General features: G+C 44.6%; 3 protein-coding genes and 2 long non-coding RNA genes across 6 annotated transcripts; 3 read left to right on the forward strand and 2 right to left on the reverse strand.

Annotated features, from left to right (window-relative positions):
* Window positions 1-1,263: 1,263 nt before the first annotated feature.
* malsu1 (mitochondrial assembly of ribosomal large subunit 1) lies at window positions 1,264-2,820 on the reverse strand. Of its 2 annotated transcripts, none has more exons than XM_089118138.1 (4): window positions 2,558-2,820; window positions 2,059-2,143; window positions 1,651-1,732; window positions 1,264-1,581 (listed from the first exon to the last, which is right to left on the reverse strand). In XM_089118138.1, the coding sequence occupies exons 1-4, from the start codon at window positions 2,754-2,756 to the stop codon at window positions 1,441-1,443; spliced, it is 507 nt and encodes a 168-aa protein (XP_088974264.1). In that variant the 5' UTR covers window positions 2,757-2,820; the 3' UTR covers window positions 1,264-1,440. The 2 variants fall into 2 exon arrangements, with proteins under 2 accessions (XP_088974264.1, XP_039544776.2); XM_039688842.2 differs by having other exon boundaries at window positions 1,980-2,143; window positions 2,558-2,814.
* A 516-nt stretch (window positions 2,821-3,336) lies between these two features.
* LOC148977099 (uncharacterized) lies at window positions 3,337-7,255 on the reverse strand. The gene is made up of 4 exons (XR_016145840.1): window positions 6,476-7,255; window positions 4,371-6,058; window positions 3,776-3,795; window positions 3,337-3,519 (listed from the first exon to the last, which is right to left on the reverse strand). It is a non-coding gene; the product is annotated as an uncharacterized LOC148977099 (long non-coding RNA).
* Window positions 4,707-6,105, forward strand: LOC120485344 (uncharacterized). The gene is made up of 4 exons (XR_005623874.2): window positions 4,707-4,845; window positions 5,420-5,494; window positions 5,630-5,703; window positions 5,785-6,105. It is a non-coding gene; the product is annotated as an uncharacterized LOC120485344 (long non-coding RNA).
* An 859-nt stretch (window positions 7,256-8,114) lies between the features above and the next one.
* Window positions 8,115-14,966, forward strand: LOC120491183 (uncharacterized). The gene is made up of 3 exons (XM_039688836.2): window positions 8,115-8,451; window positions 12,184-13,428; window positions 14,437-14,966. The coding sequence occupies exons 1-3, from the start codon at window positions 8,364-8,366 to the stop codon at window positions 14,478-14,480; spliced, it is 1,377 nt and encodes a 458-aa protein (XP_039544770.2). The 5' UTR covers window positions 8,115-8,363; the 3' UTR covers window positions 14,481-14,966.
* A 776-nt stretch (window positions 14,967-15,742) lies between these two features.
* Window positions 15,743-27,299, forward strand: pop1 (POP1 homolog, ribonuclease P/MRP subunit). Its single transcript, XM_039688822.2, has 16 exons — window positions 15,743-15,879; window positions 17,843-17,918; window positions 17,996-18,094; window positions 18,957-19,132; window positions 19,269-19,529; window positions 20,584-20,671; window positions 20,800-20,978; window positions 21,081-21,286; window positions 21,759-21,846; window positions 22,082-22,145; window positions 22,233-22,352; window positions 22,550-22,665; window positions 22,945-23,127; window positions 24,790-24,944; window positions 25,021-25,173; window positions 25,991-27,299. The coding sequence occupies exons 2-16, from the start codon at window positions 17,843-17,845 to the stop codon at window positions 26,598-26,600; spliced, it is 2,574 nt and encodes an 857-aa protein (XP_039544756.2). The 5' UTR covers window positions 15,743-15,879; the 3' UTR covers window positions 26,601-27,299.
* The last annotated feature ends 605 nt before the right edge of the window (window positions 27,300-27,904 follow it).

The following is a 27,904-nucleotide window of genomic DNA, read 5'->3' on the forward strand; positions in this document are numbered from 1 at the left end:
TTATTTGAAATAAATATTTTCAAAAACACTTTTCACTCTAAAACTGCAAGAAAATCAAAGCAGAAGACAAAAAAAAGTTTTTCGTAAATCTCTGTAAAGGAAATGTGTTCGACGCGGAGGGGTCGGAGGCGGGTTCGAGCACCGTGTTAAAGGGATACGCCACTTTGAAATTAATGTTTGATGTGTTTTATCTTCCCTCAAGGGCATCCGAGATGTAGGTGTCTTTGTTTCCACAGTATTTTCAATTTTGACATTTTTCAGTCAAACCGTTGTTGTCTATCAGTCATACACTGGAGGCTAAGGGGGTCCACCAAAGAGAAGTCCAAATTAAACATGATTTAATGACTCGTAAATGTAAGAACACATTGATGGACTAAGACACGAAACGAGCGGTTTGTGTGAGAAAACCAACAGTATTTATATCGTTCTATCTCGTGTAATCACAGTGATCTGAATCAGTTGTTCAATGTCCAACTGAACCGAACTGAATCAGTTCAATGTTACGCCGGAAGTGATCGCTCGCGTGTGACGTCACTCAATATTTACACGGAGATTTCGGAAGTTTTACCTTTTACTAAACATATTTAGATATCCCCAAATCGTCTTCCATTGCGGTTTCCCGTATATCTAAATATGTTTAGTGAAAGGTAAAACTTCCCAAATCTCTGTGTAAACAAAGAGTGACGTCGACTTCCAGACCGAAGCGCCCGTGCCGTCAGTGGCTGTGATTACACGAGGTAAAACGATATAAATACTGTTGGTTTTCTCACACAAACCGCTCGTTTCGTGTCTTAGGCCATCAGTGTGTTCTTACATTTACGAGTCATTAAATCATGTTTAATTTGGACTTCTCTTTGGTGGACCCCCTTAGCCTCCAGTGTATGACTGATAGACAACAACGGTTTGACTGAAAATGTCAAAATTGAAAATACTGTGGAAACAAAGACACCGACATCTTGGATGCCCTTGAGGGAAGATAAAACATATCAAACATTCATGTCAAAGTCAACTATCCTTTTAAACTTCGGAGAGCTCCCTCAAAGGACTTTTGCAGGATGAGATGTTTGTCGTTATTGTTAGTTTTTTTTATTGTTAACATTATTATTACTTATACTTATTGTTATTATTAGTTCACATTATGCTCTTTGTTATAGTTATCATTATTAGTGTTATTGTTATCATCGTTATACTATGATATCAAGTGCATCTTTAATTCATCAAGCAGAAGTTATCAACACACATTTATATTCGACTCACACAATATTTGAGAATTAAATCCCTTTATTCAAAGTTAGCAGCTCAAACTGGATATTTCCCATGATTTTCTGACAGTATTTACATTCTCTAAAGCTGTTCTCCCACAGGTGAAGTCCGAGGGAGTGTGTGTTCGGGGTCAGCTCTTCGTGTCCAGGATGAAGTGTGTGTTCTGGGGTCAGCTCTTCATGTCCAGGATGAAGTCTGCGGGGAGTGTGTGTTCTGGCGTGCGCCGGAGCTGTTCGTCATGCGAGCGCAGTGTCCAGAGCTTCTCCAGCTCATACGTGTCTCTGGTGTCCGACAGCATGAGGTGAAGCACCATGGATCCTGCGGGACAGAACACGGTCAGTCTCACACACACACTCACACACACACACACTCACACACACTACGAACCGAAGTCGATGCACTTCCAGTCGTCGCAGTCTCTGCCCTCCAGCCGAACGTGCCGCTCCTCGTTCTTACGCAGGAACTTGAACTGCGAACACAAAGAGTGTTTCAGACGGATCGAACCCGGACACACGTCCACTGAACCGAGAGTCTCCGCGTCATCCGGGTCTATGGAAGTGTTTCTGCCTGGGAATAAACCATACAAAAGGGAACTGACTCCCAGTTTATAACTCACACTTCTCAGTTCATTGCTCACTATCAAATGTGTTTATTCTCAGGTGAGAAGAAGCTTCCATAGATCTCGGTTCAGTGTGTGTTTCCGCGCGCGTCTTTACCGCTTTGAGCGCGCTCTCTGCCATGGCGCTGAGGTGGCGCGGGGAAGATCCGCTCACGATGATCATGTGATCGGTGTACCTGAGCTCAGGTGAAACCCGGATGACACAGATGTCGGAAGCGTTCTCCTGCCTCAGGGCCGACACCAGCAGACCCACGTCAAACCCTGAACACACACACACACACTTCACTAAAACACTGTGGAAGTCAATGGGGTCCAACAACTGTCGAACAATATCTCTGTATTCGACAAAAGAAAGAAACTCGTACAGGGAGAGAAAATGATGACGGAACTTTTGGGATTTTTGGGGTGAACTGTCCCTTTAACTGCGTTTAATTATGCATAATTTATTATTACTACAGTTACAGTGCATGTCATGTGTAACAATGTTCTGTTACTTTTAAATTTGCATGAAACTCAAAACTATTTTAAGACCCTCCTGATTTCAACATTAGACATTAGAGTTGCGATAATGAGAAGAGTAACATAAACGAGCTTAACTATCAAGATTAGTTTTTTATCAATTTATTTAGCAGATGTTAGTACGAGGCAGACATGAGTTGTGTGTCAGAGCCTCACCTCGAGCTGTGTCGGTCTGGAGCTCGGCGCGTGTTGTGCTGTTTTCTGCTGTGGTTGTGAGGTGTTGAGTGTGTGTGTGTGTGTGTTGTGTGTTCTGCTGTACAGACGAGCTGAAGCCCGCGACTCTGAAGAGCCCGCGAGGAGCTGGACACCGCAGACAGCGCGCTAACATCATTCTGAGTGTGTGTGTGTGTGTCATTCATGAGGACGTTATTCGAGGAAGCACGTGATCTGAGGTCTCGCTCTATCGGAGTCGTCCTTGCTTCTGCGGCTGCGCGCGTGTGACGTCACCGGATGTTCTTTTACGTTCGTGAATGTGCTTAGCAGCTGCGTTGGTGTTTTTTAAACATGTTTTTTTTAGACCATTAAAAGCCTCTTTTTACTTTTGTACCACAGAGAGCCAGCTCTGCCCAGTTTGAGAAATAATTTCTCAAAATATGAATCTGTTCCTCATGACATTCAAGACATGAAAACCATCATCAGGTGTAAATCACTCAGGATGAACACGAGGTTAGCTGATAAACCATTCTAACATCTCAGAAATAGAGAAATGTTATATTTATACACAGTATCCCCTTCATGATGAGACAGTGCGGATGAATTATTAATACACAGCATATTTAGTTTTACTGTTGTTTTTGGTTTGTGGCCATCTGGTGGTCAAAGGGTTGAACAGCACTTACAAAACTGCTTTATCAATATTAAACACTTTAAATGATCATTTCAAGTCATTCACACTAAAAGAAAATATATTAAACAAACACGAGATCTGCAACCTGTGTATTTTAAATAGTCAGCTTTATTTCTACAGTACAGCTCGTTACACAGTAATAAACAGGACAATAACAGTTACTTAATGTTGTTTGTGATTCACATGTGTGAAGTACAGAGATGTGGAAGTGCGTTAGAGACTCCTGCAGACGGGCTGTGACGACTCTTCGGCCGCTGATGCCGTCGATGACCTGGAGAGAGAGAGAGTGAGAGGAGTGTGTGGAGTGTGTGAGAGGAGTGTGTATCTGAGGAGCACAGATGTGGCCAGCGGTGCAGGAGGAGAACAGATGCAGCACATCAGCAGATCTGAGCGTCTCGAGCTGGCTCGTTCATCTAGCGAATGGCTAGCTCTGATCTGACCACTGACAGGCCCGACAGACGAGAAGATTCGCGCACACACACACACACACACACACACACGGACAGAGAGAGAGAAGTCAATTTCACCTTGATCTGCAGGAGCCTTCCTGTGCGAGAGAGAAAAACAACAGTTAAAAAATGTGAAATCGCTGGTGTTTCTGACGTCACAAACGACCTTGTAACCAATCAGATCAACGTGTGATCGTCAACCAGTGGATCTCTGAGTGAGTGGAGGCGGGGCTCATTTGCATATTCATAGAACCGCGCATACTAACGAGGCGAGGGTGTCGAGTCACATTCAAGATATTTTAAATTCTTAAGACATTTTTTTTTTCAATGAAACAAAAGTTTAAATGTCAGTCATTTTGGTGATCAAAGATGAGTTATAAGGAATACAATTATTGACTACAGGGGGACTTTAAAACTAACACAAACTACAAAAGCCATCAACAAAATAAAATAAATTCTAAGATCACATAAAACTAGCAGAAACACCAAAATCATTCGAGTAAACAATTATTATATTATATTCATAAAACTCGTCCACGTGCGTTACTGTGCGAGCACGCGCTCCGGCTTCTCGCGATAGAGAACTAAATCACCCGATTACAATTACAGCACAATAAACCTGATTTAGATCACAGACACATTAGAAAACACCGTTCAGAGGTAAAATACTTACTATATGAGCTTAGAACCGAGGAGAAATGAGGAATGGCGGAGCCAATGGGAGCCTCTCACACACACACACACACACACTCTGGCTGCGTCCAAAACCGCATACTTCCCTACTATATAGTATGGAAAAAGCAGTAGGCGAGCGAATAAGTATGTCCAAATCCTTAGTATCCATAAAAGAGTAGGCGAGAATTACCAGAGTGACGTACTAATTATCGCGAGATTAGGGCATACGTATACTTATAGTACGTCCGAATATTCCTACTTTCGTACTATATAGTAGGGGAAAACAGTATTTGAAAGGAGTAGTATGTCCGAAACCTCAGTACTCATAAAAGAGTAGGCGAGAAGTTCCCGGATGATCTCCTGCTTTCGCCCCGATTTTTGAGTGTTCATCCGATTGATACTCTTCTATCCCAGGAGGCCACGGGAGAGCATACGTCATTATCAACATCGGAGATCAGCAGGGGTTTTCAAATGTGAGTAAACACGGTTTCTTGTGTTTAAATCGTATGTGTTAAACTACTATAGAGTAAACGTTTTAACTGTTGAAGGTCTAAAGGACTTAGACAGTATAGTATAGTTGTGATTTTGCTGTAAACACATGTTTTATTAGTTAGTTAAACTGGGGAGCTCCAGTAAGTACGCTACACGTAAGTTTCTAAAATGGATTTACATAACCATATAACGTTACATCTTAAATACGCTTATTTAAAATGTCTATTTACATCTGAAATGAAAATATTGTTTAAGTATTGCAGATGAGCACATCCCAACATGAAAAATACATCTGAGTGATGTAACGTTATGTGTGCTATTAATATGAAGGATAATTCACTGTTGTCAACACTACTTACATTAGACAAATGTACTGTAAATAAGGTAAATAAACAAATCTATAAAGTAACTAAATATGTTATATTTAATTTGTCCCTTATTAGTGTTGATATATTGAGGAACATTTAAGTTGGATTAAAAGTGAGTTAACACATCAACCTCAGCATGTAAATTCAGTGTTGAACTCGTAATGTGAATCTTGTCTGTATGTTACAGGGACAGAAGAACACGCGTGTGTTTATCTGCTGGAGAGAGGCTCATGATGCTGAATGCTGTCATGAAAGGCTCTGAGTGAGTATACTACAGAAATGGATAACAAAATCTATTCAATCTTAAATTGTAGTTTATTTGAATTATTGTACAAATTTCAAGTCGAGAAATTACAACACTTTTCTGATTCTTGATTTCTGTGCATTTGCTGCATAGCTTTTGTGGTGGAGCAGGACCTGCAAGGAAAGATGATGGCAGCATTTGTTTTAGGGATTTTACTCAAATATAAAGTAAGGTTATTTTTAATACATAAATCAAATGACATTGTGTTAAAATTACTGCTTTTGTATAATGTTTGTGCATTTTTGTAGGATCTGAAATGTCTGCAGACTGGTGTGAGCACTGAGGATGAGGAGCCTAGAGCTGCATCCTGGAAGTGGTGCCATGGATGAGACGCTCCATCTGTCCACCTGCCCTTACAAGACCCTCTATCTCTCCACCTGCCCTTATTGCCTCAGATTGTGAAGCGCAGCGCAGCAACAAGCTCCGGGACAAAGGCACAGTCCCCTCTGGTGAATTCATCAGAATAAAGCCGCAGAATGGGAACCGCTGTGTTGAGTCGGCAGTAGGTTATGGTGTTCAGCCCTGTAAATACATGTTTGTAGTTTGAATAAAGCTTTGTTTCATGTGTTGTTGACTTGTATAATGCATTTGTTTATTGTGATGGTTACTTTTATTTGTTCTTTTACTCATTTATTCATTTTTATTATTGTTGTCAGTATATAAAATTGAATTATTTAATGTATCCATTAATTCATCGATTGACTGATAATTGAGATGTTTCACTGCATTTATGAATATAAATTTATTCATGCATAACTGTCATATGACAAAACAAATTACATTTTGCTTGTTATATTAAATTATATTTTTAGTATATAAAAAAGTTATATAATTAAGTATTGGTCAGCATTTAATATTATTATTTTGTTTAAGTTTTGGGGTGGGCTAACAATGCAATTCATTCTGAGGTAATATTAATTTTTAAGGAGTGATACTTACATTTTTCGAGTATAAAATCAACAGTTTTCTCCAAAAGAGATCTTCGAGCAGCTGCCCGTCTCCTTTGTGCAGACATTACAAACGCATAGGAAAACTGTTCTAGGTTGTGCTGTCGAGTCACTGATGTTATGAAGTGTTAGTACACCTGTCACTCATAATTTAAACTTATAAACGTATTACATACAAGATCATGGAAAGATACCATAATAGTCATAATGACAAAACAGAAAACATAAAGATCATTGGTTTGTTTACATCATAATACAGGAAAAAGGAACAATAACAAGGCTAAATATCTTTAAATAGTTCTTCATAATACATGAAAAATGTTGTTGTTTTGTTGTTATAGGTCTGAGGGATGAAACGAGGTAAATTCATCAAGAAAAGGAGGAAAACTTAAAGGAGAAACGTTTTGGGTATAAAATAAAGAAATTAACAACATATATTCAAGAGGTGACGATTTGGGGGTTTCTTAATAAAAAAAATATCAGCTGTTTCTTCAACAATACCACAACAAAATGAGAAAGTTTCATCAATGTCAAGATATTTATAGATAGAAGAATTAAACGTGTCGCTGTTCATTTCTTTGCGCTTGTGATATGATGATAACACGTCGTAGTAGGTCACATGATAACGTCAACATGGCAGATGTCCGGTTCTCATTCATACTCAACGAGATTTGGCTATAAAGTACCTACTCTTTTAGCGCTCGTTGAGTAAGTACTTATTGAAATTAAGTACCTACTCATTGAGTATGCGGTTTTGGACGCAGCCACACTCTCTCTCTCTCCTTCTCCCTGAAGCTTTCCTGTGTTGTCGAATAGGGTTTTACCGCCATCGACTGGTAAGGAGTGTGTGGATTAAAAATGACATACTCCCTTCCCTTTTCCTTTGTTTTTTAATCCTCTCCCACAAATGAGTTATTTTAAAATAATATGTAAACTATAAAATTCATTGTGTGAAATATGTCCTTATATAAATATATTTTTGGTAAGATTTTGCATTATATTTCTTCTTTCAGCCTCGTATTTCTGACAGAATATGTTCACAATTTTTCGTCTCATGCACATTTTATACTTGTGCTGTTTAGTTGTGTGTGTCCAAAATCTCATCCTTGATATTATAATCTCCTCTCTCCTGTTTTCCTTCTCCCACTTTCCCTCTTTCCTTTGCATGCTATAAAACCATCGATCTTTCTTCTCCTTCAACCTTTATTAATAAAACTCTTGATTTCAGTCTTACTTAGCTTAACAATTAAATTAATGTCATTGTTCTTTAGGTTTTATGGCTTTTTTCTGACTTATCTGACGTTCCTATTATTCCATTATTCTGACATGCCCCCTGCGCGCGCGCGCGCGCGCACACACACACACACACACACACACACACACACACACGCTCACACACAATGCTGTGATGTCATTGACTGGCAGCTGTTGGATACTTTTATTAAAGTTTATAGACAGTATTTGGCGAAGGCATGGGCCCATACATCGGTTATTTTTGGATGATGGACAAAATCAGTTCTGTAAAGTTCTGATAAAGTTTTAAAGTTCATCTGAATGGATCAAGAACTGACTCTGATAATGTTGTTGTTGAGCAGATCCACAGTCCAGTCAGTTTCAGATCCACAACTCGGGCAGTGACCGCAGCGCATCTGCATGAATGAACAGTGACAGGTGATTGTCAGGCTGATGTTTGGGTCCGAACTGCGCATGCGCGTCATCTCCGTCGCTCCAGTGAGTTTGAGCTGCAGCGCGTTTCATTCCAGACGCGCGTGTTGGACATGAGCGCACATCCTTACATCTAAAGAACGCGATTTAAACTAGTTTCAGAAGCGATCTTCGCGTTTTCTTCACACAGACAGTCTTCGGGTGATTGCGTGATTATGGGCTGTTCGTCTTCCAGCACCCAGACGCTCGCGCAGGAGGACCGCCCGGGCGTCAAAGCGGAGGACGCGCGCGGGGAAACTCTGCGTAAGTTCAACATTCCTCATAAACATGCCATCAGTCCAGATGCACTACAGCTCTGAGAACGCCTGGCGTGCTGTTATCATCTTACATGTACTTAAACGTTTAGTCTGAGATTTACATCTTAGTCATATTATTGGGAATCTTTAATCATTAAAATCGATGTGCAGCATCTTATTTCTGTCTATGCTGACACACACACACACACACACACACACACACACACACACACACACACACACACACTCAGATGACGATGATCAGCACAGACAGCTCAGACCCGGTCAGGACTCGTTCGGCCCCGGGCGTCGCTCTGTTCCTCTGGTCCGACCAGTCGCTGTGTTTCCAGATCATGTTCACCTCGGCGCTTCCATTGAGAGACAGGCACACACACACACACACACACACACACACACACACACACACACACACACACACACACACACACACACACACACACACACACACAGTGACTCGGTCCGTGAGAAGATCAGCTTCACCCTGTTAATCAGCTGGAGCAGAAACTCTGTCATGATGTTCCAGTGTGTGTTTATCTGCGCTGTTTGTTCTCTCATAGGGTTTGTGTCAAATATAAAATACCCACTCGCACTCACACTTTAAGATAGCCTGTGTTTGAGGAGAAGGGTTGAGTTCAGAGTTCAGCAAGTCAAGAAGCTTCGTTTAAAAATCAATAATGAGGGAAAACATGAGAATAAAAGAACACAAACTCTTAATAAGAGAGTCGTCACCCTTGAGTTCAGTCCAAACGGGCACCGTACTGCTGTTTCCACACACTCACACACACCGTCTGTAGTGAGTCTGTCATCTTTGGCTGAAGTTGTGTGTTGCTGCGGTCTGATGTTGTGTGTCAGATGTTGTGTGTCTGAAGTTGTGTGTTGCTGCGGTCTGATGTTGTGTGTCTGATGTTGTTTGTCTGATGTTGTGTGTCGGATGTTGTGTGTTGCTGCGGTCTGATGTTGTGTGTCTGATGTTGTGTGTCAGATGTTGTGTGTCTGATGTTGTGTGTTGCTGCGGTCTGATGTTGTGTGTCTGATGTTGTGTGTCTGATGTTGTGTGTCTGATGTTGTGTGTCGGATGTTGTGTGTTGCTGCGGTCTGATGTTGTGTGTCTGATGTTGTGTGTCAGATGTTGTGTGTCGGATGTTGTGTGTCTGATGTTGTGTGTTGCTGCGGCCTGATGTTGTGTGTCTGATGTTGTGTGTTGCTGCGGTCTGATGTTGTGTGTCTGAAGTTGTGTGTTGCTGCGGTCTGATGTTGTGTGTCTGATGTTGTGTGTTGCTGCAGTCTGATGTTGTGTGTCTGATGTTGTGTGTTGCTGCGGTCTGATGTTGTGTGTCTGATGTTGTGTGTCTGATGTGTGTCGCTGCGGTCTGATGTTGTGTGTCTGATGTTGTGTGTCTGATATTATGTGTTACTGCGGTCTGACGTTGTGTGTCTGATGTTGTGTGTCTGATGTGTGTCGCTGCGGTCTGATGTTGTGTGTCTGATGTGTGTCGCTGCGGTCTGATGTTGTGTGTCTGATGTTGTGTGTCACTGCGGTCTGATGTTGTGTGTCTGATGTTGTGTGTCGATGTTGTGTGTTGCTGCGGTCTGATGTTGTGTGTCTGAAGTTGTGTGTTGCTGCGGTCTGATGTTGTGTGTTGCTGCGGTCTGATGTTGTGTGTCTGAAGTTGTGTGTTGCTGCGGTCTGATGTTGTGTGTCTGATGTTGTGTGTTGCTGCGGTCTGATGTTGTGTGTCTGATGTTGTGTGTTGCTGCGGTCTGATGTTGTGTGTCTGATGTTGTGTGTTGCTGCTGTCTGATGTTGTGTGTTGCTGCGGTCTGATGTTGTGTGTCTGATGTTGTGTGTCTGATGTTGTGTGTCGCTGCGGTCTGATGTTGTGTGTCTGAAGTTGTGTGTTGCTGCGGTCTGATGTTGTGTGTCTGATGTTGTGTGTTGCTGCTGTCTGATGTTGTGTGTTGCTGCGGTCTGATGTTGTGTGTCTGATGTTGTGTGTCTGATGTTGTGTGTCGCTGCGGTCTGATGTTGTGTGTCTGATGTTGTGTGTCTGATGTTGTGTGTTGCTGCGGTCTGATGTTGTGTGTCTGATGTTGTGTGTCGCTGCGGTCTGATGTTGTGTGTCTGATGTTGTGTGTCTGATATTATGTGTTGCTGCGGTCTGACGTTGTGTGTCTGATGTTGTGTGTCTGATGTGTGTCGCTGCGGTCTGATGTTGTGTGTCTGATGTTGTGTGTCTGAAGTTGTGTGTTGCTGCGGTCTGATGTTGTGTGTCTGAAGTTGTGTGTTGCTGCGGTCTGATGTTGTGTGTCTGATGTTGTGTGTCTGATGTTGTGTGTCTGATGTTGTGTGTCGCTGCTGTCTCTCCTCAGTGCCTCTGACCTTCAGGAAATTACTTTTTCTTGAGGAAATGAGTTCAGAACGGGGAAGAACCTGCAGGCTTGTGTGATGCTCTGCGTGTGTGTGTGTGTGTGTGTGTGTGTGTGCGTGTGTGTGTGTGTGTGCTCTCACATCCGGATGCAGTGTGTGTCCTCCCGTTCGTATAAAACGAGAGCTTTCGTGTGTTTTTCCGTGCGCTCTCCCTGTCCGAGTATCAGTGTGATCCTTCAAGCTCTATCATGGAGGCTTCGGTCGGATCCCTCTCTGCCACGTCTCTCCCAGTCCAAAGGCTGCTCCCACAGGAGAAATCACTGAGCATCACTGAGGAGCTTTCAGAAGAATGTCCCCAGGACCGCTGCTTCCTCCAGTTCCTCCACTAAGGACAGCAAGCCAAGAACGCTTTACCTTATTAGCTTGAAGACTAAATGGGCAAACTTTAGTTCACAATGCAACTCTGGTGGGAGTGAACCCATCTAATCTTTCATTTAAAGGGTAACTGGACTGCATTACAGACCCAATGGCCATCAAAGCGCTTTACATTTGGCCTTACATCAGCTGTCCCTCCACCTCCCCGACTCCACCTGCATAATTTAGGCATCTCTAGCACACACACACTCCTCACCGGGGGGTTATCTCAGCTTGAGTTGAAGCTGCTTCCTCGAGCCCCTCCAATGCGGTCAGCAAGATTATATGGGCAAAGGAACTCGTGAAATGATCTTTAATTGTGTTCTAACGTCTGTGATGCATAACCTGTATATAATGTAGTTATCAGACCAGTCCAATGAAGCAAGATCAACACTGGCTGAACACTCAGTATGCGGTTCAGATGAGGGACTCGGGCTGTTTCTCTTGGGTTTCCATGAGAGCGTCTTCCATGATGCTTCATTAGAGTTTGGAGATAGATAAATATTAACTATTAAAGCGAGGCAGGAATGTGTGTTTCTAATTATTTACTCCTTGTTACAGTTTCTGAGTTCAGCTGAAACCATACATTGTTTTAAAGTTACATTTGGGGTGTGGTTAACTTTTATCTGTTCAGACTACAGACAGATAAATGGATTTGACTGTGATATGATTGTTGATGCCAGGGCTTTGCTTTGAGGCATGAGCTGAAAAACATAAGCATTCAATCAAATCCATGTGATCTGAGAGCGAATATTTCCTGTGCCCACTTGCTCTAGGCACAGTTTATATAACGGGTCAAGAATATGGAGAACTCTTTGGCTAATTTAGATTTCGTAACTAAAAGAAATGATTTATTCTGATGACAAACAATTATGTTTGCATGTTTAATGCATGTTAATAAACTTTATTTCCCCTCTGCTTGTGTTCTTTTGCCAGTCAATGGTAATGGGATTGTAGCAGAAGTCAGTGAGACCATCTCAGACCAGATGCAGTTGCCGGTTCAGAGCAGTGTTCTGGACCAGATGGTTCCGGGACCGGCGGATACGGAGAACCAGGACTGGAAACCCGAGCAGACAGCGGTCAGCGGCAGTGATGCTGCTCTGGAGGCCATAGAACCAGCAGACGTTCTTGCTGCTACAGAACTCATCATCACTACAGCTGCAGAAACAGTCCTAGCTCTGGAACCAACATCAAATCTCACACCAGTTCAGCTCACTCCCACTCCAGAACCCAAGCCAGCTGAGCTGACGTCAGCTCCAGAATTACCATCAGATGTCCCAGTGGAACCAAGCCCTGCTCTAGAACCAACTCCAGCTCCAGAACCCACTCCAGCTCTCGAACCCACTCCAGTGGAACCAAGCTCTGCTCTAGAACCAACTCCAGCTCCTAAACCCACTCCAGTGGAACCAAGCTCTGCTCTAGAACCAACTCCAGCTCCAGAACCCACTCCAGCTCTCAAACCCACTCCAGTGGAACCAAGCTCAGCTCTAGAACCAACTCCAGCTCTAGAACCCACTCCAGTGGAACCAATCCAAGCTCTAGAACCAACCCTAGCTCCAGAACTCACTCCAGTGGAACCAAACCCTGCTCTAGAACCAACTCCAGCTCAAAAACCTGCTCTAGAACCAGCTCCAGAACCCACTCCAGTGGAACCAAGCCCTGCTCCAGAACAAACTCCAGCTCCAGAACCCACTTCAGTGGAACCAAGCCCTGCGCTACAACCAACTCCAGATCCAGAACCCACTCTGGTGGAACCAAGCCCTGCATTAGAACCAACTCTAGCTCCAGAACCCGCTCCTGCTCTAGAACCAGCTCCAGAACCCACTCCAGTGGAACCAAGCCCTGCGCTACAACCAACTCCAGCTCTAGAACAAACTCTGGTGGAACCAAGCCCTGCGCTACAACCAACTCCAGCTCTAGAACAAACTCTGGTGGAACCAAGCCCTGCGCTACAACCAACTCCAGCTCCAGAACCCACTCCAGTGGAACCAAGCCCTGCGCTACAACCAACTCCTGCTCTAGAACCAGCTCTGGTGGAACCAAGCCCAACTCTAGAACCAACTCCTGCTCTAGAACCAGCTCTGGTGGAACCAAGCCCAACTCTAGAACCAACTCCAGCTCCTGAACCGACTCCAGTGGAACCGAGTGCAGCGCCTGTGATGGAGGCAGTAGCTGCAGAGGGTAAAGCATGGGATTATGGGGCAGTAAATGGGGTCACAGGGAAGGTCAAACTAATTCATTACACTGGCGGCATCTGCAGCAGCAATCTTTCCACTCATACCTTCACAGCTCCTGGTGTAGATCCAGTGTTTAATGTTGTTTATGTGTGTGTGTGGTGTGTTTAATACGCTTAAACCGTGTGTGTGTTGATAAGTGGACAGCATTGCTGAGTATTTCCTCCTTAAAACTGCAGTGAACCAAAGACAGTCTCAAAAACACACTTTGAAATCGCTGGTGTTTCTGACGTCACAAACCACCTTGTAACCAATCAGATCAACGAGTGATCGCCAACCAGTGGATCTCTGAGTGAGTGAGTGAGTGGAGGCGGGGCTCATTTGCATATTCATAGAACCATGCATACTAAATGAGGCGAGGGTGTCGAGTTACATTCAAGATATTTTAAGGCATGAAAAAAAGGAGAAAACGTAAATATGTAATTCTGGTGATCAAAGATGAGATTTAAGGGAATACAACTATTGACCACAGGGGGACTTTAAATGATGTTTCTGATTATTTCAGAGCAAAGCATCAGATTTAAAACACTTAAAGTAAAACATGTGTCACCACACACACTGTAGACGGAAGCGCTGGGTCACAGAGCAGGGATTGTGTTGTCCAGTCTAGACAGAGACACAGAACATGTGTCCTGCACACACAGCGCTCTCTCGCTGACACATTATCACTCTTTGTGTCCAGCCAAAAATCACAATAACTCTGTTGCCTCAGATGAAGTAAGATGGAGCTCTGCTCATGATGGCATCTGCTGGTGACGCCCGGCGCTGGCCGTGACACACTGACCTTCACACAACACTGAGGGACACTCGTCAATATCCTGATTCTGATACAACCAGTCATTCATAATATGAGCCGTGGATCAGAAATGGGAGTTGTGTGTAAATTATGAAATACGATAAGCACAAACTCTTTCCTGATAGACTGTGTGTGTGTGTGTGTGTGTGTGTGTTTCAGGGGCCGGAGATGATGCCGGATCTGCTGAAACCCACAGAAACTGAAGACTGGTGTTGGAGCGCTCACTCAGACGTGCCTTCTGTTCTCTGCGAGTGTGTGTGATTCACACACATGTATGAGTCTTTCTAAGTAGCTTTAGTGTTGTTAATGGCCAGGGAAATGCCTAACCTCGTCAAACACGAGCAATAAACCTAAACTCCTCCGAGGAACACGAGCCGTGTGTGTGTGTGTGTGTGTGTGATGCTCAGAAGGGTTCTGTCTCCTATATGTGTGTAGTGCCGTCTCTGCTCAGTTTGACTCGTGTGTGAATCGGAGAAGTGTATTAATCAGTGATGTCGGGTTACTGTAACCTGTAGTTTGTGGTGATTGATGGTTATAAACTCTAACGAAGCTCGTGATCGGATCCGCTTTAACTCTCAGACCTCCGGAAGGATAGCTGTGTGTGTGTGTGTGTCTGTGTGTCTGTGTATGAGTGTGTGTGTGTGTGCGTTCAGCTGCTCATTATAAAGCTTTATTAAACTGTGACAGGATCTGTGTCCTGTGTGTCTCTTTACATTTATATATGCACAGAATAAATACTGTTACTAATAAAATAATTATATATTGATTTGTCTTTCATAAACATGTTCTGGATTTTAATTACAGGAGAATATTGCAGTTGATCTTGCAGGAAAATAAATGAGAGCCTGAAATGAAATCTCTCTCTCTCTCACACACACACACACACACACACACACACACACACACACACACACACACACACACTCCAGGGCTGATTGTGTGTTTGGATCGTGGGGAAACTGATGGAAACCTAATAGGCACTGAATTAAAATACACATTAAAGAATTAAAAGTGATTAAAGGTAATTATTTAGACCTGAACTCCTGATCATTTGTTTGATACTGTGAATGTCTCTCATGTTCAGGCTTTATTTTTAGTACACAACATATTTAATAAGATAGGCCTACATTTACAATTTCAAAAATCGAATAGTGTTAAAGGGATATAGGTCATCTTGTTCCAAACCTGTATAAAATTATTTGTTCTGTTGAAGACAAAGGGAGATATTTGGAAGAACAATTAACAGAAATACTAAAAATATACTATGAAAATCAAAGATGTCCATCAACTGTTTAGTTACAAAAAATCCTCAAAATATCTTCCTTTGTGTTCAGCGAAGAAATTCATACAGGTTTGAAACAACTGTAGAAAGAGTAAATGAAAACAGAATTTTCATTTTTGGGTGAACTGTCCTTTTAACGTGTCTTGGTTCTGAAAGGACTACATTTCCCATCATCCTCTAAACCGGAAATAAGCGCAGCTGTGCACGTGGGCTGTCAGAGCGTGAGCTGCAGCTCGAGCAGAAACCAGAAACTTGCACACAAACTGTTCAAACCGAATTAAACAGAGGAAAGTAATTGACCAGATTAACTTCGCTTCAAGGTGAGTGTGTGTTATACATGTTATTCTGCTATAAACACCAGTTAGAGGAGAGGAACGCGCAGACCACACCATCGCCACAAACATGAAGATCTACAGGCAAACAAACTGCAACAAATATAAGGAAACACAATATATATATTCAAATTGTGTGAATGTTTTAAGGCTAGAGCTCTTGTCACTACACTACACACACACTATACTACGCTACACACACTATTCACTACACACACACTACACTATACTACACACTCTATATTACACTAGACACTGCACACACACTATACTACACTACACTACACACCGCACACACACTATACTACACTACACACCGCACACACACTATTCTACACTACAGATGCTGGAGAGGGGAGAAATGAATTTAGAGTGTGTGTGTGTGTGTTTTGTGAGCGTGTGTGTGGGCATATTATGCACGTTATTTGTAAATGATGTTGTTTTGCTTTTGTCTGCAGTGTTGTGGACAAGGATCTATTATTGATTTGTAACTCTATTATTGATCTATAACTCTATTATTGATCTAGAACTCTATTATTGATCTATAACTCTATTATTGATCTAGAACTCTATTATTGATCTATAACTCTATTATTGATCTATAACTCTTATTATTGATCTGACTGCATTGACCCCATCATATGAGATCTGAACTGATGATGCTGTTGCTCTCTGCAGAACCGCTTTATTAAACTCTGCTTAACTCTCAGTGTGTCTCATCTCATATTTGATGAAGTTTCATCAGTGATTCCGATATTCTCCTGTTTATTACAGTTTTTCTCGATTGTTTACACACATTTTCTGGTACTTGAGACACAATGACCACAACATGTAACTCATTCACCAACCCCCTGAACCAATTCTACTGAACTACAAGCACAATTCCTGCTTTACACTCAAATTGCAGTTCAAAAACACACTTTTTTCAAAGCATTTGCACAATTTTCATGCAGAAAATTGCATCTACAAACCGAAAGGTTGGTGGTTCAATCCCCGGTTCCACCTGACCACGTGTCGAGGTGTCCATGAGCAAGACCCCTAACCCCGGCTGCTCCCGACGAGCTGGATGGCGCCTTGTATGTCTGACACCGCCGTCGGTGTGTGAATGTGTGTATGAATGGGTGAATGTGAGGCAAAATGTAAAGCGCTTTGGTGGCCATTGGGTCTATGAAAGCGCTATATAAATGCAGTCCATTTACCATTTACCATGGGCAAACACATTTCACACAGTTTTACAATTAGCGATCACAGCTTTAGCATAAAATACCAAAACCAAAGAGAGCATGCAGCATAGAAATTTTTTTTATTTCTTTTTTTACTGTAACAGCATAAGAAATTGTGTTGTTTTGTATGTAGACCACTGTATGTGCAACTGTGTGTTGGTTGTGGTGTACAAAATGTGGGATCTATCTCCCATTGATTTTGTGGGAAAAATAAAATAGATTTGTTACCGTGTATTTGTGTGTTCTGGGTATAAAAAACAATATTCTCAAATATTTTACAACACAGTTATGTATGTAATATCTGTAGTAAGTGTAACACTGAACAAAAAAGGCCCAAGTCATTCTGATGAATGGAGAAGAAGTGTTTTACATTGAGCACATCAGTCTTCAACTGGTTCTTATAAATGTCTGTTCATATGATGGTTTGTGTGTGTCATTTGAAAACAAAATACCATTTTGAGAAGAAATAACATTGTTTTGAATGTAAAGTTTCATTTTGCAGGAGAATTGATGGGTTTTGCCGATTGTGTGAGTGTTTTTAGATTTGTGTGTAGAGTTCTGAGAATATGAGGCGTTCTTTCAGAAAATGTGTGTAAACAATCGAGAAAAACTGTAAAGTGAAGCTGCTCTGAAATGATCTGAACTGTATTAAGCTGACGAATGATATGACAGGTGTGTGTGTGTGTGTGTGTGTTCGCTAGAGCTAACTGAAATGAATCTGTGTTTAGATGACGGGAGCAAAAGACCGAATGAGAGAGAAAAAGATGAAAAACCAGCCGAGGAACGTCCCGTACACGAGCTCAGGTGATCGACTCTTCGGCCCAAATGATGCTGTCTGATCATCTATTACTTGTGCTTATTGACTGAATGCTCCTCTACAGGTCGTGGTGCTGGCAGAGGTCAGGGGTCACAGGTCTGGGTTAGAGGTCATCAGGCTGGGGGTCATGGTTACAGTCAAGATCTGCCCAAATACATCACAGGTGATCAAAAAGTCTAATTATAGAACGGCTATCTCTTTAAGTTTAATTAAACAACAAAAAACAAAGAGAAAACCACTCACTGTTATAGTAGCTCCACTCAACTTTAATATTAGCGGTAATGAGAATAAATGTAATTTATACAGTGAAGAAGCTGTATATTTTTATTTATTTATTTGACAGGGACTGTGTACATTAATGAGCATTACTGCAAATGTACTAGAATTGGCCAAAAGGCTATTTTTCATCCATTGTCCCTGGACAGATGTTAATATTGTCTACCTTAAAAAGAAACAGCAGTTAAAACTTTACAAAGAAAATACAAAATATAAAAACAATAAAATAATATAAATCGCTAAATCCTTTAGGTAAATACAGCGTACAAATTCATTATATTATCGACATTTTGGCAAAATATAAATGTTGAGAACTAAAAAAATAAAGCAGCATTTATTTAATTTGCATATTATGTTGTGTATATGTAATGTTTATGTTTGTTTGTATTTTTTAATAACAAAAAAATGACAGATTTTTATCTTCTCCGCTTTGGCCTGACGTCTGCCCTAAGCCCTTCTTGTGTTTTTAAATATACTGTTCGCTTATATAGGTTTTGTTTTAAACGGGGACATTAGTTTGGCTGAAATGCTCACAAATCACTGAAACCAACATCTAAAATCGTGATTTATTTTTGCCGTATTGCCCAGGCCTAGTGTCGAGTTACATTCAAGCTATTTTAAGGCACGAATCTTTTTTTTTTGGAGTGTTAAGGGATGAAATGATGGAGTACAGGGACTCGTAGCCACTGAAGACATAGTTCTGTTTATGATATTGCACTTTAATGCTGAAAGTTGTTTGTGTCTCGCAGCGTCGTACTTCGCTAGAGCTCGCGCGGCGGAGGTGAGCGCCATGCTGAAGGCCGTCAGTAGACCCGCCGGCAGCTGCCACGTCTTCAACGCCCTGCCCAAACACATGCGCAGACGAGCCATGAGCCACGACTGCAAGAGGCTGCCGACACGCCTGCGCGAGGGCGCGCTACGCCTGGTACGCCACCCGCCTCCGCTCACTCACAACACACATCATTCACGGAAAGAGCAAAGTGTGTAAACGCTCCTTTAGTGGACTTGGATATCTCTCTGCTGAGGTCACAGGTCACTCAGTGCTGTGTGTGTGTGTGCAGGCGGAGCGCAGTCAGCGCGCCCCAGACCAGCAGAAGAAGCCGGTGCCGAAGAGCCGGAGTCGGCGAGCGCGCCGGAGACACGGGAACCTGTTGCTGGAGTTCAACCGCCGACAGCAGGAGAGCCGCTGGCTGGAGACGCACATCTGGCACAGCAAACGCTTCCACATGCGCAAGAGCTGGAGCTTCTGTGTGCCGCTCGCGCCCACCGCCAAGGGCTACCGCGCCGCATACCGGGCCATGGACACACACGCCCTGCTGCAGGTGTGTGTCCCCACACAACACACTTCCTGTCAAAGCAGCTTTACAGAGAGAGCATGAGTCCACGCTAACGGGACCTGTCATCAGACTCACACACACAGAATCACTGTACATGTGTGTGTGTGTGTGTGTGTGTGACAGTGAACGGGCTTCTGTTTCTCAGACGAGATTTTTACCCATGCTGTAAAGTCTGAAAAGCTACATTTTCATTTCTTAAATATTAGCAAAATTATATTCTATTATATTAAAGTACTGTATCGACTCCTCTGTCCACAAGAGGTCGCAAGCGAGCGCAATAAGCGTATATAAACCAGAGGAGGTTACCAGTGTGTTTGTGCATCAGTAACCTGAGAAAACACACTTCAACACGCGTGAACACACACACACACCAGCAATCTGGCCTTCAGAAACACTTCTCTCTACATCTACATACAGATCAGGACACACACCAGATGCTCCTGATCTGAGCAAGTGCTGAGCGCACACACACACACACACACACACACACACACACACACACACACGCTGAGTGGTTTCTGTTGACAGCCTTTCAGCTGATGAACATACACACACACACACACACACACACACACTGAGCGGTTTCAGCTGATGAACATACACACACACACACACACACACACACACACACTGAGCGGTTTCAGCTGATGAACACACACACACACACTCCGCTCTGACCGATGTGCAGGTTTGGTCATTTCTGTCTCCGGCTGAGAGGGTTTCATCAACAGGAAGAACCTTTTCCCGCCAGTTTTCACATTAGCAACTGTGCTGTACTGGATAAGCTAGCAGAAACACGCGTGTGACATCATCATGTCTCGCCCCTCTCAACACACCAGCCAATCAAATGTGCAGGTTTTTAAAAATATTGACAAATATTCGAAATTCTAATTATCATATGACCGCCCTCGTGATTTCAACGACGCCCTCCTTTATTGATTCTGTGATGAATTGTGTGTAAATTGCACTGAACAGCTTGTGTTTACTGTAGTGTGTGTGTGTGTGTGTGTATGTGTGTGTGTGTGTGTGTGTGTCTCAGGATTTGTCATATTTCTGCTGCCTGGAGATCCAGGGATCTGAAGAACAGATACTGAGAGCACTGGCTCGACTCACCAACAAACAAACAGGTGTGTGTGTGTGAGTGTGTGTGTGAGGTGTGTGTGAGTGAGTGAGTGAGTGAGTGAGTGTGTGTGTGTGTGTGTGTGTGTGTGTGTGAGTGAGTGTGTAGTTCACTGGACGCTGTTGTGTGTTGCAGGTGGCTCGTTGGCCGCGGTGTCGTGTGTGTCCGGCGCGCGGCAGGGGATCGTCCAGCTGTATCGAGCGGACTGTTTCCCGCGCGGCGCTCTGGGTCCGGCTGAGTTCCTGTGGCGACCCCGGGCCCCCGACGCCGCGCTCAGACAGCTGTGGATCTGGCTCCACCCCGCTCTCAAACAGGTCAAACCTTCACCCAGGAGCACACACTCGCCTGTGCCGATGCCAACGCTTGCGTGTGTGTGTGTGTGTGTGTTCTTACGGCGTGTGTTGTGTGTGTGACAGGACGTGCTGTCGGAGCTGCTGCAAGTGTGTGGCTGTTCTCCGGCCCTGTCGGAGGATCTTCATCCCGAAGCGGATCCTGCAGGGAGGAAGAGGAAGAGCGATGAAGGCGACGCCGGTCCTCCCCCCAAGAGGCTGCTGGGAGACGGGACTCGCCCCGCTGGAGCTCCGGTGCGCTGGGAGTCCCCCGACACACACATCACCATCAGGTAGAGGATCACACACACACACACACACACACACACACACACACTGGAGGTGAAACGGATGCGTACGGATCGGCTCGCGTGTGATTCGTGGATGAACTGCTAGATTTGACCATAGAGTGAGTGTGTGATGTGGACCAGTTATATAATAATATATAATAATTAATTAAATAATTTAAGTGAACGCTTTATATAAACACAATATAGAAATTTAGTCGTTTTTATATTTATATTTAAATCCGTGTGATCAATGTTCTATAAATCATCAGCACTAAAACTTGAGCAGTTTTTTGTCAGTGTTTATTTAAAGATATAGAATATTGAAGTTTTCGGTAATTATTTACTTGATGAGTCGTCAATATGCAGAGTGTGATTTCACCCCATAATTCAGTGTAAGAGAATAATAATTTCTGCGTTAGCCGAGTGCGCTGTAGCCAGAGCTGTTTAACCTGATCGCTCATCATTTCCTGTTTAGCGACCTCACCCTGGAGATTGTGCGCTTCCGTCTGATTGGTCCGCTGGCTCACACGGTGCTCACAGACGCGCTCCGTCCAGCCAGTGAGGTGAGAGATTCTGATGATGTCACACTCTGGCTGTGATGGGCTCTGATTGGCTGATGATGTCACACTCTGGCTGTGATGGGCTCTGATTGGCTGATGATGTCACACTCTGGCTGTGATGGGCTCTGATTGGCTGATGATGTCACACTCTGCTGTGATGGGCTCTGATTGGCTGATGATGTCACACTCTGGCTGTGATGGGCTCTGATTGGCTGATGGTTGTGTCTGCTTCCTGTAGATGCTGAGTGGCGAGGACGACAGCCTCCATCGGCAGCAGACACACACGTTCCAGCTCCTGAGAGGTGACGAACACTGAGGTCACGTGACTGTGTGAGGAGGAGGAGCTGGATGTCTGATGATGTGTGTGTGTGTGTGTGTGTGTGTTACAGGAGTGTGTTCCACAGCAGAGCTCCCAGCAGGGTGTGTGTTGGGACTGACTGTGGATGATCCCAGACTGACTTTACCTCAGAAACGTGGAAAAACTGTACCTGACCTACAGCCGAGCACAGGTGTGTGTGTGTGTGTGTGTGTGTGTGTGTGTGTGTGTGTGTGTGTGTATATGGCCCTGAGCTCCGGGAGCCCCTGCACCTCCATGCAGAGTAACCAGGTTCGAATCCTGGCAGGGCCTGTGATTCTCTCACACTCGAACACACACACACTAGCGGACTGCCATGATGAGTGTGTGTGTGTGTGTTTCTCCCACTAGAGGAGGATGATGTGAGGGATCTGAGACTCAGAGGAGTGGCGGCTCACTGCAGTCAGAGCTCACTGTGGGACGAGTCGATTCGGGAGTGTGTGACGCGCGGCCGACTCTCGGATCAGGTAAACACACACTGACCGCATCGGACAAACACACACACACACACACTGACCGCATCGGACACACACACAAACACACGAGACACACACACTGACCGCATCGGACACACACACACACACACACGACCGCGTCGGACACACACACCTCAGCCTCATGACTGGCGCTCTAGAGCGTTTCTCAGACCTATGAACTACTGTAACGAGGAGTTCAGGACAGCGGAGAACCCTGCTCTAGAACATCATTCAAACAACTCTCCATGTGTGTGTGTGTGTGTGTGTCAGGAGCTGAACCGCAGGAGGAGTGATCTGCTGGTCCCCGGCTCCCGCCTGTCCTCTTCTTCTGCTGTGCCGGTTCTGCTGGTCCATCATGCGGGCCGTGTGTGTGGCGAGGAGCGGCGGCACTGGGGCTCCGGCTGGGATCTGCTGCTTCCCAAGGGATGGGGAATGGCCTTCTGGGTCCCGCTGGTGCGTTCCTCCTCTCGGTTCCTCTCAGACTTGTATTCGCTAAACGAAACGCAGGTCACGGTGCGGCGCCCTCTAGTGTCTGGCTTTTACATGCACTCAAATTAGCCTTCATGTGAACGCCTTAATCGATCCAATCAGCTCTCCAAATGAAAGTTTGAACGGATTGAAAGCGTTGTTTATTCCTTTTCTAATCGATCGAGAGAATATGAAAACCGAAACTGAAAGACTGCGCATGTGTGATGATGTAGACATAGTGTAATGACGTAGCGATAGCGTAATGATGACAATAATGACGTAGAAATAGCGTAATGACATAGAAATCACGTAGCAATAGTGCAATGACTGCAATAATGACGTAGCAATACCGTAATGATGTAGAAATAGCATAAGTAAGGGTTAATGCCCGACGAGGTGTCCATTGTCAGGTTTTAATGGACGACGGCGAGGCGTAAACCGGCCGACGCGCAGCGGAGGACGGTTGCCTCCGCCGAAGTCCATTAAAACCTGACAATGGACACCTCGGAGGGCATTAACCCGCTTATACCATGGTCACTTGCCAAATAAAACATTTTTAAAACATTAGTTTATATTTTAATTAGGCTAAATCTAGTTTTTACAAATAATAACTTGCCTTGCCTGACTGTTTATTTAGCAACCGGAGATATAGTCCGCTTAGCTCGTATCCCTTCAGGTTCACAAATGCATTTTTTTTTTTCATGAAACACAAAGGTAGGAATAGTTATTTTTTTTATTACACATAAAACAATTAATCAAACAACAATAAAAAAACAATTAGCTCTGAGCTCCAGCGATTTGCGCTTAACGTTATAGAGGGCAATAAATTAATCAGATCAAAGAGAGGGTCATTTGCCTCAGGCTCCTTAGGCTTGAAACGCTGTAACGTTCAGCCTTCTCCTGCCTTGGTTGTCTGGACAGCTGCGTAAAACTCCCGCAGGGTCTCATTCAGGGGTGCGTTTCCCGAAAGCATCGTTATCCAACTATGGTCGCAAGTTACGTCGTTACCAATAGAGTTCAATGGAGCAGAGCAGCAGCGGTGTAATTTTCTGCGTTTTATTTACATTTTTTCTTTCTTCAGCAGCATACCAGTCGTCAAAGTTGCCATATTCTCCATAAATGTTAAAAGAAATATCACGAAGTCACTCATTGTTGTATTAGGCTATAATATCTAACGTTAGATGATAGAGCATGTGACTGCCTGTTGCTATGGTTACTCACAGCCGTTGTAGGCAGCGCATTTATTTATTAATTTCGAATGGTAAACAGGCAGTTTCACCAGAACTACTTTACTAGGTGTCCTCTATCACTTTTTAACGGACACCCTGCAGCCAATCAGAATCGAGTATTCACCCAGACCATGGTATAATGACGTATAAATAATGGCATAGAAACACTAGCGTAGAAATAGCTTAATGACATAGAAATAATGACGTAGAAATAGCGTAATGATGTAGAAATAGCGTAATGATGTAGAAATAGCGTAATGATGCGTGGGTTAACGAGCTGTTCTCCTGTTGAATAAAGTGTTGTATAAACGAGCTCATCGTATAATCCTCGTTCTCTGCGTGTGTGCAGTGCAGTCATCTCAGATTCAGCATTTGTTCATCAGTGCGTTAGTCTCAGACAGGAGTGTGGTGTTTTCAGGTGTATCGTGGCGTTCGAGTCGGAGGCCTCCACATGAGTCTCAAACACTCCCAGTTCAAGGGTCAGCCTCACTTCCCTCACGATTACCCAGACTGCCCTGCAGGAGTGCGCTTCCAAGCCGAGCAGGAGCTGGAGCTTCGGGAAAAGTTCAAGAGGTGGGATGGGAGATGTTGGGAAATGTAGTTTTGTGTGTCCATGATACAATAGAGAATGACTTTTGGCTGCTTTCAGACGTCCTCCATCTAAACGCACCAACTACATCAAACATGGCTGCTTGGCGCCGTTCCGTTGCCCCTGGCAACAGCTGACGGAGGAGTGGGAGGAGCTAGTGAGTCTGAGCGAGGACACGGCCAGCAGAGACGACACACCGTTCACTGTTCTGAGGTCAGTCAGTCGAACCGTAATAAGTGTTGTGACTGTATAGCGGATCTCTTTAACGTCCGTCTAGCTCGACCCCGCCGCGGAAACGGCCGTCAGACCTCGCAGTTTAGAGAGCTTTCTGTCCCTCCATTGGAAATGTGTGTACGCTATACTGTCCTTGTCCAGAAAAGAAATAAAAACGTCATCAAAGTAGTCTGTGTGACATCAGTGGGTTAGTTTTGATGTTTTGAAGCATCGAAAATGCATTTTTGTCCAAAAACGACTTTATTCAGCATTGTATTGTCTTCGGTTTTTCAGACGTGTTTCATAATGGACTTCACTGACAGAGATAATCCGCATCGTGATTATTTTTCTTTATTTGGCAAAAAGCAGAACACTTTGTTTTGTCGACAGGATCGAATGATGTATAGCACTCATGTAAGATCAAAATCAGTATTTTGAGTCTCTTTTGAACTTATAAGAAAAATGTGAGCTGATCCCGCCGACCCCAGAGGCTTATGGGTAACCACCCAGCAGAGCATTACAGCAATCATGAAGGAACTGTTCCACATTCGTCAGTGAGAGCATATGGCGTAGTTTAGAGATATTTATAAGATGGAAGAATGCTGTTTTACAGATACTAGACGCATGACTTTCACATGCAAAACATTGGCATCTCCTCCATTCAAGGGAAAGGAAATGCGGAGGAATCAGTTCGGTGTTCGAGCGCTCTCTGAAACATGCCCCCCCCCCTCTCTCTCTCTCTTTTCTCCCATGTTTAATATGGTTTGAGTGTGTTAGCTGGCTAGACAAACATGTCCAAACTAAACTTCCTTTGCAGGAGTCTGAAGGAGCTGCGGCTGCTGTCTGGATGGATCCGGCGTCGACAGCGTCTGCGCGTGACCCCTGACCCCCCTCTGACCCGTCTGCGCGTGACCCCTGACCCCCCGCTGACCCGGCGGGGCGTGACCCCTGACCCCCCACTGACCCCTGCGGCGGCCTCAGCTCTACAGCAGGAGTGCAGGCGGTCTCTCCTCTGGGTGCGTCTGCGTCTGCTGAGTAAAGGCCAGCCGGCGCTGCACGCCATGGTGTGTGTGCCCACGACCTCTGACCTCCAGCTGCTGCGTACAGAGGGTCAGAGCAGCGGCCCGCAGGAGCCGCGACACACAGATCCCCCGAGTGACCCTGCGGATCCGGAGCGTGTCCTGCGGGGTGTGTGTCCTCCTCCTCTGCCCGGGGTCGTGACCCACTGCAGCCGGACGCTACTGGGATGGGTCACGCAGGGCGACTTCTCTCTGACCTCTGGGTGTGGAGAGGCTCTGGCCTTCATCAGCCTGACCGGCCTCACACACACTCTCCTCACGCAGCCACAGGACCAGCGCGGACTCGTGCTCCTGCGCAACCCCTCGTCCCTGCAGTACCGCTTCGCCCTGATCAGCCTCGACACCTGAGCACACACACACACACACACACCCCTCGTCCCTGCAGTACCGCTTCGCCCTGATCAGCCTCGACACCTGAGCACACACACACACACACACACCCCTCGTCCCTGCAGTACCGCTTCGCCCTGATCAGCCTCGACACCTGAGCACACACACACACACACACACACACACACACACACACCCCTCGTCCCTGCAGTACCGCTTCGCCCAGATCAGCCTCGACACCTGAGCACACACACACACACACACACACACACACACCCCTCGTCCCTGCAGTACCGCTTCGCCCTGATCAGCCTCGACACCTGAGCACACACACACACACACACACACCCCTCGTCCCTGCAGTACCGCTTCGCCCAGATCAGCCTCGACACCTGAGCACACACACACACACACACACACACACACCCCTCGTCCCTGCAGTACCGCTTCGCCCTGATCAGCCTCGACACCTGAACACACACACACACACACACACACCCCTGCAGTACCGCTTCAGCTTCATGCATGTCAAACTTCCAAGACCATGTGCTGAAAATGTTTTTTAGTTTTTTGTTTTTTTTTGAGAGACACTCTTTAAATCATAAATTTGTGTTTTTTTCTGCTGGGACTTGAGTGATATTTGATTTTTGAAAACATTTTATTTTGTTTAAAGGTACAATATATGTAAGATTTTTGTAATAAAATATTCAAAAACCACTTTCAGTCGTCGCTAGGCTACATGACAAGCTATCTGGTACTGCGTTGCTCTGTCCCTTTCTATACGTGACGCTGAACTTGAATCCTTGTAGAGGAAGTGTCCATGACGTCAGCCTCGATGAAGGTTTGGGATGTTGGAAAACCTTTCCCACACGAGTCTGACTGCTTAAGCAATGATGTGTTGCTCTCCATTTGTCTCCTGTTTCCAAACAGCCCAAGGCCGTTCGCATCTTAAAGACTATGGAAACCTCAGGGCCGGTTCACATATAGCGCCTAAAAACGCATAGAAAACACTGGGCGCGCCGCATTCTCCATTTTCCAAAGCGCCAGGGCGGTTGCGCTTCAGTTGGTTCTTGTCACATGACCTATTGTGTGCGTATGGTGCGCTTGCGGTATTCTGAAAAGTTGAGATGTTTTTATCTCGACGCGCCGCGGACGCGCATGGAAAAAACGAGCGCACCGCGACCGCATCGCTTCCGTTATGAGCACGCAAACCGCGCGCCTACATTTGAAATGACGAACTTGAGCGCGCAAAAGACACGATATGTGAACCGGCTCTTTAAAGAAGGGAGGAGTTAACACTGGAGCTTTAGTTAAGTCCTTTT

Source organism: Pimephales promelas, chromosome 12 (genome assembly GCF_988280905.1).
Source record: "Pimephales promelas chromosome 12, fPimPro1.hap1.1, whole genome shotgun sequence".
NCBI classification, from domain to species: Eukaryota; Metazoa; Chordata; class Actinopteri; order Cypriniformes; family Leuciscidae; genus Pimephales; species Pimephales promelas.